The sequence below is a fragment of the Podarcis raffonei genome, chromosome 12, assembly GCF_027172205.1.
Source record: "Podarcis raffonei isolate rPodRaf1 chromosome 12, rPodRaf1.pri, whole genome shotgun sequence".
NCBI lineage: Eukaryota > Metazoa > Chordata > Lepidosauria > Squamata > Lacertidae > Podarcis > Podarcis raffonei.
The window spans coordinates 35,527,695-35,541,283 of NC_070613.1; the positions used below are offsets into that span (position 1 = coordinate 35,527,695).

The 13,589-nt window shown below is 38.5% G+C and overlaps 1 protein-coding gene across 7 annotated transcripts in view; it reads left to right on the forward strand.

The window, feature by feature from the left end:
• Positions 1-12,870, forward strand: part of PALS2 (protein associated with LIN7 2, MAGUK p55 family member) — a 39,182-nt gene extending 26,312 nt beyond the window's left edge. For all 7 annotated transcript variants that reach the window (XM_053410621.1, XM_053410627.1, XM_053410626.1 and 4 more), the window contains 6 exons: positions 1,536-1,635; positions 2,019-2,087; positions 2,937-3,098; positions 3,696-3,898; positions 4,368-4,496; positions 5,900-12,870. In XM_053410621.1, coding sequence (XP_053266596.1) covers positions 1,536-1,635; positions 2,019-2,087; positions 2,937-3,098; positions 3,696-3,898; positions 4,368-4,496; positions 5,900-6,076 — 840 coding nt within the window. In that variant the 3' untranslated portion in view covers positions 6,077-12,870. The remainder of the gene's footprint in view (positions 1-1,535; positions 1,636-2,018; positions 2,088-2,936; positions 3,099-3,695; positions 3,899-4,367; positions 4,497-5,899) is intronic.
• The last annotated feature ends 719 nt before the right edge of the window (positions 12,871-13,589 follow it).

Consider the following 13,589-nt stretch of genomic DNA (forward strand, 5'->3'; position numbering starts at 1 on the left):
TGGCTTTTGATAACTTGACCACGGTTTCTTTCTGTATAGGCTTTATGATGTAGGCATTAAGAGGGTTTTGCAGTGGTTCACGAAGGGGCTCTAGAAGGGGGCTCTGGCAGTTACTGTCTGACTCCTTGTCACTAATGCTATCAGATCCTGCAGGCTTTTGTGTTGTCTCTCCTGCGATGCACACGAGGCAGAAAATCATACCTTCACATCCGGGTCTGAACTAGTGGTGGCTAATCGGGAAAGACATTTTTGTTATGGTGGATAGCTCCTAAAGAAGCTGTGGTGTGCAGCAGCTGTGAAAAAAGTGAATTCCATGCTACGAATGATTAGGAAAGAGGTCCAAAATAAAACCTCCAGCATTGTAGTGCCTTTATACAAATCTATGATGTGCTCTGTTGGTCCATCTGTACTTGGAATATTTTGTGCAGTTCTGGATGCTGCACCTCACAAAAGGATACCCCACAGCTGGAAAAGGTGTAGAAAAAGCCAGTCAAAATGAACAGGGATTGGATGTAACTTGCAAGAAAAGGCTACAACATCTGGGGCTTTTTAGTTTAGAAAAAGGGTGAGTAAGGGGAGGGGGGAGATGAACAAAGGAACATTATGTCTAAGGTGGAAAAAATGGTCAAAGGATTCTCTCCCTCTCCCGTGATACTTGTACTCTGAAGTAATTTAATGAAGCTGATTGAAAAGAGATAAAGGAGAGACAAGAAAAAGGGAATGACTCCATACAGTGCTCAGTTAATTTGTGAAATTTGCTGCCACAAGTTCTGGAGATGACCTCTAGATAGATGGTCTCTAGCTTCTTAGAGAATAGACAAATTCATGGAGGATAAGTCTAGTATGGAGTACTAGTCATGATGCAATTTACAGGATCAGAGACAATATGCCACAGCAGCTGATTTTGACAGCAGAAGAAAGCTATGGCTTTCATTTCTTGCTTGTGGGCTTTCAAATGCATCTCCTGGGTCACAGCAAAAAGCAGGATGCTGTAATAGATGGATCTTTGATCTGATTCTGCAAAGCTCTTCCTTGTGTTGGGATGACATTTTAGTTTGCAAAATAACAACAAATGAAGTTCTCGGGAGATTTCTGAAGAAATTGGAAGATTCGTGTAGACCTCAGTCTAAATCTGGCTATAAAATGTTTGAGATTGTTTATGAACCACTTGAGTCAACATTTCATACTAGAAATAAGACTATGAAACGAATGCTTAAACATTTAACTGGTAATAAACCAGCAAAAGTACACTCTGGGGATGTTCAATGAAGAGTAAGTTGTAGTTGGGTTTTTTGGGTGGAGTGTGGGGGAGAAAATTCAAATCACTGTTTCAGAAGACCCATCTATTCTGACACCCACATTGAACTAAATGTTCTAGTTATTACCTAGTAGCAGTATGTGGTATTGCTTTAAATCCAAACATGTTGATGTAGCTAAACTGCAGCATATTAAATAATATATTTGTTACGTTAGTAGTAGTAGTTGTTGTTGTTTTACTATGGGTTGGTGCCAAAACATGTTTAATTTGATTCCAGGCTAGCCATGTCAAAGAAGGAGGAAGTGCAGGACTTATTCCTAGCCAGTTCTTGGAAGAAAAGAGGAAAGCATTTGTTCGACGGGATTGGGACAATTCAGGTAAGGAGCATAGCAGTGTAGTTCTTTGCATCACTTCTGAATCTGCAAGATCAAGAAGGTATGAATAATGGAAGTGCATCAGTGGTTTTGGCAATTACAAATTATTTGACCTGAGATAAAACAAAAAGCAACAATTAAAATATTCACTCCCTTGCAAATTTGAGGCCTTTCTGCCACCTGCTGGTACACAGGCAATATTAAGTAGAAAGCAAACTGACTTTATAAACACAGGTATTTGTCTGCCACAGTTGCATAAACCCAATTTACTCAAGGGTAGCATAGCTTTTGCTTGTAAAAGATCATTCCAATCTTTCCTAGCATGGATGAAGGTTTATCCTGAGTTGCCATGGAGTATATTTTTACTTTCCCCCATTTATTTTCAGGTCCTTTTTGTGGAACAATAAGTAGTAAAAAGAAGAAAAAGATGATGTATCTCACAACTAGGAATGCAGGTATATGAACTTTTAGCATTAAATACTGCATCACAACAGAACAAACCCAGCAGGAACATTTTGAATTGTGCTTGATTTGTATTTTGTTTCTTAATTTATAATTTTCAACATAAGGAGAATATTAATTTGAAAAAAGCGCTTTTATCTTCATTTCCTCCTGTTATGATACTTCTATATTGAGCACCTGTTCTTAGCCATACCAGTCCAGAAAATGGCTCCTGGTGAAATTTAGCTTTTCTCTATTTCCATTTGTATATTCTTGCAATCTAACCTAATGTTTTCCAAATCATATTTGGAATATTTTATATTCTTGAAATTTACAATATTTATATGCTGCTTTTTATGATAGCTGTCTTCCCAATGGCTTCTATGTAGTATTAAAATACAGGACATAACAAAGTAAATGCAGAACCCATAGTAAAAATAATAAACTCCAAAGTGTTTTCCCCATATTGTTTAGTGTTTAGTGTGCAAGCATCTCCATGTATATGCAATAAATGTCGGGAGTGGGAGTCTACCCACTGGCTCTGCTCTGTGTCTGCCTTCAGCACTAGTGAGCAAGCAGCCCCGTGTGCATAGGTTCCTCCATTCTGTTGGGAACCATGGGGTCATTATTATTCCCAATTTGTGTGAAGGAGTGAACCCCTTTCACAATGCATGGATGTTATGATTTAGTATGTGTATGTAGAGAACATTCGTATACCGCCAAAAGCCCAGCAAGGTTGTTAGCATCCTTGGGGAAGTTTTGGAGGAAATTGTCTGTATCCTAAGGTATAGCAAGAGGGCTGAACAGTGTCAAAACTGTATAATGTTCCACTGTCTTGTTTTTATTATGTTAAATGTGTCCAGAATTTGACCGCCATGAAATTCAGATATATGAGGAAGTAGCCAAAATGCCTCCATTTCAAAGAAAGACATTGGTGTTAATAGGAGCCCAGGGAGTGGGCCGAAGAAGTTTGAAAAACAGGTTTATTGTACTAAATCCCACAAAGTTTGGAACCACAGTGCCATGTAAGTTGTATGTACTGTCACCCTTGATTCTGATCTTTCCCTTCTTTCTCTCTGATGATGTTAGATTCAGGCTGGTATTATATATTGTGATGCAAGAAGAAAGCTAGAGTAATTCAGATTAAAACACTAGAAATAAACGTGGCTTATATTTTGTAAGTAAACATTTTTACAGTGCTTTTGGGGTGGTGGTGTAGCTTTGTCTGACTAGCAGTAATGGAGTGCCAGCAAACCGTACCAAAACACACTCGCTTGGGGAGAATAAGCTGCATGGAGCTTGGATTTATTTCTGATTCAGCATTGGGCTTTATGCTATGTAAGAATGTCTGCAGTTCTGGTTTAAAAATACCTTGACAATTTTGTTTATAATTTTAAGAGTGACATTTGATGTTCCTGTTCAGGAACTTCTCAGGTTTTTGGCGCCAACATTTGAGAATACAAATTGGTAAAAATTGGGAACCCACCCTTGGATTGAAATGCCATTCCGCTCATGTAGGACACGTTTTGGATCTGAGCCCTGTAAGATCCAATTGCATGAATAGACAAGTGGCGATGTCAGTCTAACTTTTGATGTGTTGTGCATTTGTCAAACTTATCTAGTTACATCACGAAAGCCAAGGGATGATGAAAAAGATGCTCAAGCCTACAGGTTTGTGTCCCGAGTTGAAATGGAGGCTGATGTTAAAGCTGGAAGATACTTGGAACATGGAGAATATGAAGGAAACCTTTATGGCACCAAAATAGATTCTATCCTTGAAGTGGTTCAGACTGGAAGGACGTGCATCTTGGATGTAAATCCACAGGTATGCTCGAGAATACTATATTAAAAAAGAAGCATCGAAAGGAAAGATTGTATAGCTGACCATATGAAGGCAGTTTTAACCTTAAGAGAGCCTCTGCATTACAGATAGTGACTATAATCCCATTAACTAATCAGTGAAGAGAACATTTGATTTGCAGGTGACAAAGCATAGCAGAACCCTTCTCATTAAAAGTGCAGCTAAAGATACTTTACTCCAGGGTTGCAGCCTTTGGTCATCATTAGAGAAGCAAGTAACACTCAGTTACGACGTTACATAATTTATTCTCACTATTTACTAATTTCTTTGAATCGTGCAAGGCTGAATTTTAATATTTTAAATGTGGGATATATATTTTGCACACTTTCCATCCTCTTAAAGTTTCCTGCTTTTAGTGTATGAAGTTGTTTTCAATAATGCTCCTTTCTATCTCAGAATGTTGTGTGATCTAGCTGATGCTCTCTTTCTCTAGGCACTTAAAATATTGCGGACTTCAGAGTTTATGCCCTACGTAGTGTTCATTGCTGCTCCAGAACTTGAGACATTGCGTGCCATGCACAAAGCCGTGGTAGATGCAGGGATTACAACCAAACTTCTTACAGTAAGGCAAATCTAACTTTAAAAAATGTATATATGAACAAACTTGACCCATTGCATCAACACTAGCATTTCTATGCCTTGTGTACTTGGTGGCCACCTTCAGTCCCTAAGTTTCTTACATTTCCTGGGTTTTTACACCATGGACACTTCCATACATTGCTGCAGGTAGTACTTTTCCTTCCCCTTGATAACTGCTGCCTTACAAGAAGGTCTAGGTAGGCAGATGGCTTTGCTAAGTGATGTTCATAATGGGGTTTGTTTTTTTTAACCTCCCAATACACAAGGATTCGGGTGTGTGGATATGATTAATGCAGCAAATAAAGTTAATGCGGCATTTCCAAGAAATGCGGCTGTTTAATTGAAAGATGGCCATACACCTTGTTTCTGTGAAAGGTTGTGATCTTAAAGATGCATTATATTATCTACTTATCATAGCATGGCACCTGGTTTTTTTCCTGCCATCCCTCAGTAAAATCACTTGGGGTAGAATGCATTAAAACAATGAACACACAAAGTATATGAAAGCTGCATAATGAAACATCAGGAGGAACAATGAATGCAACCCATAAATTCACCAGTATGAGTGATGACTTGCTTTACATGTTAAAAACAGCTAGGCAAATTAAAAGGCATTTCCCTGGTGCTGAAATTACATAAAAAGAACTTAAGAGTAAAGGCTCCCTGGGAAGCATATTTCTCAGGTGAGGCATCTCCCAAGTCACCACTCATATATAACTTCAGATAGAGGAGGGCCTTACATGATGATCCCAGACTTTGAGCAGATTTGTGTGGTAGAATGCTGTCCTTCAGGTACTTGGGTCCCAGGCTTTTTAGAGCTTTATATATAATCACTAGCTCTTTGAAGTGTCTTTGGCAACAAACTGGCATCATTTGTAGGGTTAGTGTTAGTGGTGAGATATGTTGGCACGGATGCAGCTGCTTCACTGTATTGCTAACTAAAGTTTTCTAGGGCTTTTTCAAATGCATGTACATTGTATTGCTGTAATCTGAGCTGGAGGCAATAGTGCTACTTGAAAAAAAATATTTTCAGAGTTGGCTGATTCAGAGCTATAGTCAACTTACTAACATGCAAATATTATTCTAGAGTGTTTATATGTAATTATGGGCATCAAGGATTTTAGACCTTCATATAATAAATATAGTATTTTCATGCATTGAATAAAACTTGTACTCTTTAGGATATCATTGCATTTCTAAGCCTGTCTCTACTACATTTTGCTAGGAAGCAGTTCCCACTGAGATCCTCAAGAATGTCTTCTGAATAAATTATGTTTAAAATCTGGGTGCCAGTTTTAAAACCTTAACTGAAGTAAAACAAAAGCAGAATTTATAGTTTCCTTTGCTTTTCAGATCATGTTTTTATTTGTTTCAATCTTCAAACAGGACACTGATTTGAAGAAAACAGTTGATGAGAGTGCACGGATTCAGAGAGCTTACAGCCACTATTTTGATCTGATCATTGTGAATGACAATCTAGACAAAGCCTTTGAAAAATTGCAAACCGCTACAGAGAAGCTGAGGACGGAACCACAGTGGGTTCCAATTAGCTGGGTATACTGACAGTTCTTTTTGAAGACTGGTGTAAGCACCAAACTAGGCTTTCTGCACATCATAAACATTATACCGATAACACATTGTACAGAGGTGCCAGTCACTAACAGCACCTGATGCATTTGTATTCTGTGTATATTTAGATAATGGTATGCTATTCCAAGTTTTTATACAATATATTGAAGGGAAAGTGTACTTAATATGTAATTTATTTTAATTTTTCTAACTTTTTACAAATCTTTCTATTCATACCACATGAAGGAAATGCGTTGAAGCATTTTTATAAATGTTTTGATTTACTACTTTGCCTTTTACTCATCTAAGGAACATTCACTTCTACATCTGGTCTTACATTTTCACTGTGATAAGGAGAAAAATACTTGAAAAATGTTGTTGTTTTTTGTAAAACTCTGTTTAAATCAAGTGTTTTATCTGGCTGGTTTTTTCTTATTTAGAAGAAGACACTAATCCTTATCCTAATAAACATGTATCTCTCCTTGATGTGATCAGAATTTTCAATACTTAAGCAACCAGCACTGAGCCATGTTACTGACACCTTTTTGCTTAATGTTCATAGACATGTTTTGCAGTTGTCTTGTCTTAGGCAGATGTACTGTAGACTTCCCTGTATATCTTTTTACTGACAGTAAAAGCAATACCTTGAACTTTCCCTAGGAGGCTGCTCTGGTGAGCCAACATTTCTACCCATTAGAAACAAGTATTACTGTCTGAGTTATGTAATGTGATTCATTGTGTTTGGGATCATGGTGAAATAGCCTAAGAGAGCCTTACAACACAGAACCTTGCAGTGAGGCTCAGCATGTAGGATGTTTGTTCTCACTTGTGAAAAACCATTGCTTTAAAATAACAGAACCTGCTCCTTTACAATGACTTTGCTCTGTATTTCTATATTGTTCTGTGACGCGCTTTTATTTTACGCCAGAATATTATGAGTGATTATGTGTGTTATGAAATATGACGTGATGGGACTTCTGAGCTACATGTTACCTTGTGTTATTCACCAAATAGCTTGTGAACCTAAAATTATTGTCAGTTCCTAAAAATCAATGTTATTTATAAGTGGGTTTATTTATGTTTTACAATCATGTTTCTTTTTCTTCCAGTGTTCATAGTAACTCTTCTCTTTTGGCAAAATTAATTCATCTACTAACTTAGGTTCATATTCACTTAAATACTTTTGCTGATGTATATTCTGTTTAATGAATATAAATGCAGATTGTCACTTAGACAGACTAGTCTGGTGACCATAGTTTATATTATGCTTGCTGTTGTAAATACGCCCATTCATCACTAACATGCTAGGTGCCTGAATTGGTTGTCATCTGCCATTTCATTTATTTTTTCCATGTGAAGGCAGGCACTTGGCTTCAGATTTTATTTTCAACACCAAAGTTCCATACATAGGATGCCAACAAAGGAGAAGCTTGGAAAAGGCTGAGACAGTGCAAACAAGTTCTTAAAATGTTTTATAATTTTTTTTGATTGTGCACAAGAAAACAGGGTTTGGATAGTTTTTACCTTATACAGAGACACGATGAGACACCAAAAAGGTATTATATATTTAAAACCTTTAAGGTATTTTTTTAAATACTTCAGTATATTTTGTAAATGTTATGCAGATTATTGCATACCTTTGTCTTAATTGCTGTTGCTACTTAAGATTTTAGCTTTTAACAATATAACATATTTTTTAAGAACTTCTATTACGTTAAATCTCTAGGCTACGTATTTGAAAAATGTATTCAGCTGAGACTGTGGAAAGATTATATTCCTGTGTGGTACCCAGAATGACACTTTAAAAGTGTATGTCCGCAGTTTTGATGCTGTTGTAGGATTAAAGGATGAGGCACAATGTGATGATTACTTTTGGTGGACAAAGCTGTGTTTAAATGGCGCCTTGCAAGAGGTCAGTGAATCCTAACCTCAGATGTTAACTCCCGCTCCTTTGTTTTCCAGTGCTTCAGTAGGTTTGGTGCATCATCTTTGGACCAGCTTGAGCAAAGATAGCCCAGGCTTTGGGGCTCTTCTTGCTCAGATTCCAAACGTGAACTATTTTTGAGAGAGAGAATCCTAAGACTGAATAGCCACATAATCTGCTCCCTATCCTCTTAGCGTTCTGTTCTGCTTTTAGCACAGTGGATGGGTATGGCTCACTTCGGTTGGAAAGCAGGAAGAGCTACTAGCAAATAGGTCAGAGTTTCATGAAAAATTAACAGGAATTAGATGTTGGTTATAAGTCCCACAAGCTCTGAAAATGGATAGTGCTGCCCAGGGGCAGTAGACGAAAAGAAAAGTGATAGGAAACACTAATGTTTGTCTTAACTGCTGCCCCTAAAGTCAGGCACATTGAGAGAGAGCTAGTGAGCTCTCTGGACATGCAGTTTTTATACTGCTACTGTGAAGATTTTGGAAGAACTGGTTAAACTGTGTCATTAGGAGCAGCAATAGCCAAGCCATGGGTTGATCCTTTTGAGTCCAACCATGGTCTGGTGTGTGTTTGAAACATGTGTCATTGCCATTCTCCAGCAGGAAACAGATCTAGGAACAACTGTGTTTAACATGAAATCATGCCTTTTTACATGATGGCAGAATAAACTGACTTTTTGAACTGTGATGCCAAAGGAGGGTTGAGCTAGCTCCTCCCTAATTAATATTCAAAAAGTGATTTTACTTTCCACACCACAGTGCCACTAAATCAACTTTTGCTGTACTTGTACTTTAAAATGCTGAGCTTGCAGCATTTTCAAATGTTGAGCCCTTGTATTGTTATCATACGTTTGGAGGGGAGAGGCAGATAATAGCAGCCAAAATCCCAGTCCTTCTGCTGAGGACAGTGCCATGGCGATGTGCTCAGTATTGTACTGTTGTTGTATCAAAACTTTTTTAAAGAGAGGGGCCACAGCTCATTGGCTGAGAATCTGCTTTGCATGCAAATGTACCAGGTTCAGTCCCTGGCACCTCCAGGTAGTCCTGGAAAGACTTTTGTCTGAACTCTCAGAGAACTGTTGCCAGTGTAGCTACTGTCCGAGGCAGATGACCATTTGCCTCTGCAGTTTCCAGTGCATAATGATCCCAAACAATACTGGAAAGAGCACTTGCTACATTATGTGCTTTTAGGGGCTCAAGCTGGGTTTTTAAAAAATTGCTTCCCTCCCTTCTAAAGTGAGAAGAATGCGGGCAACTTCACATGTATTTTCCATTACCTGAGAGTAAGCACCAGTGAACTCAAATACATACATACATGCATACATACATACATACATGGTTGTGCTCTACATTCTAATTACCCAATGAAGCCACTTGTCACTTCTGCCAAAACACAATTGCTTGCCGCTTTTTGTTTCATTTACTGAACTGCACATGATCAGCTGTGTGCCACCTATAGGTAAAGGGACCCCTGACCATTAGGTCCAGTTGTGGCCGACTCTGGGGTTGCGGTGCTCATCTCGCTTTATTGGCCGAGGAAGCCGGTGTACAGCTTCCAGGTCATGCGGCCAGCATGACTAAGCCACTTCTGGCGAACCAGAGCAGCACACGGAAATGCCGTTTACCTTCCTGCCGGAGCGGTACCTATTTATCTATTTGCACTTTGATGTGCTTTCGAACTGCTCGGTTGGCAGGAGCAGGGACCGAGCAACGGGAGCTCACCCCGTCGTGGGGATTCGAACCGCCAACCTTCTAATCGGCAAGCTCTAGGCTCTGTGGTTTAACCCACAGCGCCAACCCACAGCGCCACAATAAAAATAGCATTGGTTTATCCGACTGCCTCTATTGGACATAGTCTAAAGTCACACAGATCAGCAGGAATTAGAAAGATGGGTAGAAATGTCCTACAGTAGTAGGTAAGTCTGGTAGAAAACAAATGGAACACCTTTAGAAGTGCATTGGTCATTTTACTACCCACCTTCAAAGAAATATGTGCTCAGAGTCTCTTGAGAGAGCTTTTTATTGAGGGATAAAAATCTGGCAATCTTCTAAAAGTGAACTGTAGATCTTAAGCCAACTTATATGGTTGTATTTTTTTTTAAAGAAAATGTTTTATTTTGAATTCCTTGGGTACTATGCAGTTCATTGCGCGATACAGAGTTTAATACTTGTACATAAGCTTAGAATGAGAATATTGGAATTCTGCTTGCAGTTTTTTCACTTGAAAAATTCACACCAAAATGTTGAGGATTGCAGACAATATGGATGAGGCTGATTCAGATCTACTCAAAGTTAAGTTTAGCTTATATACGGTTTTTTGTATGTATCCGGTTACTTGATCTTTTGAACAACAGAGCTGCTATAGTGTTAAAATATTCTCAAGTAATTTGTAAATATATTGCCTGGGCTGTTTCCATATTATACTGTAACATAAGGAGTAGAAGGTATCTAGTGACAGACTATAAGTCTGCAATGTAAAACTACAAGGGTGGAGGTAGAGCCAGGGCAGGGCAGAAGGCATGGGAAATTGAGTCTAGGGGTTTTTGGTGAGCAAGTGTTTCCCTTTCTGCTTCACATCATGCAGTGATGCCTTAGAGATACATGTATCTCTTTGTCTTCAATGCAGAACCTGGAAACTTACTGGATGTGTATGCCAAAAACACAAATCCCTTTGCTTAAGTATAAGGCCCTGTTTGTCTTGTGCTAACAACTTTGCTACAGTTGTAATGAACTCTCTTTTTAGAAAATCTATGAATAAACTGAAGCCATTTAACCTTGGAGAAAACTACAGGAAGGTTGCTAGATCTTGCTTTAGGGGTCACAGATTTCCAAGCATGAGTTTTTCCTGGGAAATTTTTTTTTAGAAAAGAAAACCCAGCAACTTAAGGCTTCATAAAATAAAAAAAATCAAGTCTGAGTGAAATGTATGGGCTAGAAATCTCAAAAGGAAGATGCAGTGGTATATCCAGGGTTTCAGTGCTTTGTTTTTATACTGTCTACAGATGCAGAAGAAACTACATGTCGGCTTGGGTACTTTATTTTATATAGGCTGTAGAATCTTTGGGAGGGTAGTGGCAGCTGCTTTCAAGAACTCCAGTGGAGTCTTGTGAGCAAGGGAGAAAGATGATCTTGTTCTTCAAATGGCACAGATGTGCACAAAATTGGGTATCAACTAGGAAGTCCATATTGGTTTTCACCCTGGGAATGATGATACTAGACACAAACAAAAAAGGCAAGCAAAATTCGTTGTTGTAATGAAATAGTATGAAACTTGCCGATTTGGGATCTTGAGTATTTTTTTATAACCTCGGAGCAAGGTACAGCGTTCCATAAGCCGTAAGGAAGTTGTGTGGTCTAGCTGGGAGAAGTTAATCACAGTTTTGGTATCACTGATCCAAATTTTAAATATTTTCCCAAATTTAAATCAGAAGCTTTTGTCTTGGCTGTAAACTACTTTGGCTTACATTTTAAATTACAGTTCAGTGTTTTGACTATAGCTGCTAAAGAGGAACTTTGTCATTATAAAAACTAAGTAAATAGCAGCTATGAAGAGGATAAAACAGTTGGCCACAATCTAGTTATACCGGTAAGTGCTTTTTTTGTATTTAAAAGATCTATAAAAAAGTACTGAAGGGCTTTGCCTCCTATGGGTTTATTTTGTAGAATGCTATAGTGCAGCTTCTATAGTAGACAAATACTTTATTGCAGCTAGGAGAGTAATCTCCCCTTAATTTTCCCTACTGAATAGGCATAGGTTGGATCTGTTGTTTTGGCATGACTGTGGCAGAGAACTTTGATCAGTCTTCCATGAATTAATTTTAACCTGCTTGTTTCAGTTTAAAGACAAGAGAAATGTGTCATTGAGGCTGTCCTAAAATAGCCATTCTTACATGCTACTAGAAAATTGGTAAGCTTTATCAAATGGGTAGTGCACTGATGAGGAAAAACAAACCTTTGTACAGGCATCAGTATTCAAACTAACGTAGCATATCAACTGCCACTAACATGCATTTTTTATATTCAAGTCCTACACAACTGTACATTATTATTATTTGTATTTTATAAGGATAGATTCCAAAACTTTGAATTATGTCAAGGTTATACAATTCATAATTTAGATTGCTGGTACTTTTTAGGTTTTTATGAAGCATCTATCACTTATTATTTGGTTTCTGTATGTGCACTGAAGTTGATATGTATTATTTGTGCAATCTGATTAAACCTTGGACTTTAGTCCTCTCCAGGCCTTATTGCCCTAAGAGACAGCATTGGTAGAGGAAGGCGCTGTGTAGTTTAAGTAAACTTCTGTGGTGAGGAGACTTGTACCTACCTGGAGGCTTCCTATACAACTGAGAACCAGGAAAGTCAATGTCTGCGGTATCATGGGGAGCTTCAATGGAACTAACAAGGCTCCTCGCTGCAGAAGTTTATTTCAATTGTGCAAAGGGCTGGAAGGATTTGCATGCCCTCGAGAGACAGAGCTAAGTGCACAGCCTTGCGGCTCCATTCTGTTCATGTTGCCTCACTGGGCAGTCACACCCGAAGAGGACTTTCGTCGATAAGAACTGTAAGATGTCCCTTGATAGCCTAATCCCAGAAAAATATTGTCTGGTGCATTGATCAATTTAGATTATTCTGATGGACCACGGGGAAATTAACTGCTAAAGTAGTTCCATAGAACAAGGCTAAGTGCTACTCAGCTAAACTACAGTAACTTTTTTTAAAACCCTCAATGTTTTCACGCTAAAGGCATATGTTGTTCTGTATAATTGTTGAAATGTACAAAGCTGTGAAATCCTGTTAACTCCTAATAAAGTATTTTTGTATATATGAAATAAATTTAATATTGGAAAAAGGGTTGCCTCGCAAGTTTTCCTGGCCCTTTCCTGAATGCCTCTGACGGAATGTTGCTGAACATCATTTTGTAGGGTAAATGTCACCACTGAACATCACTGCTTTGCTGAGAAAATGGGGGAAGCAAAGGGGCCAGACAGAAATGTACAGATTATCCATGCGAGTGAATTCCCTCTTTAATTGAGTAAAACATTGAATACGCCATCCTAGTTAACATAGGGCATGTTTCAAAACCTGTTGGTTTAGACTTTTGGAAAAAGCAATCTGTTTCAAAGGAAGGAGTGGAACCCAGATGAGCAGGATGAATACACAATGCTTCCTTATACTTTGCCCACTTAGCAAAGACTTCTTGCACCCCTAGATTTCTGCTAACACATGGTGTCAGAGATTAAACCAAGGGTGTTTTGCACTCAAAGCGTGTGTGGCTACAACCTCTTCCTCAAGGAAAGGGAATTGGGCCAGATTTGAAATGACTCCTTCCACAAAGATGTTCTGGATAACAAAACAGTCTAGTACAGGGATCTTCAACCTTTTCAGGCCTAAGATCCACATTTAACTGAGACATATATTTGGAGACTCCTTTCTTAACTCTTTCACCATATATTTGCAATGCTGGTAGATCAGACCGAGACCCACTAGATGGTCCCAACTCACTGAAGACCTCTGCTCTAGTATATACAATAATGCAAAGGCTGCTTATAGAACAAATAAATGCTTCTGA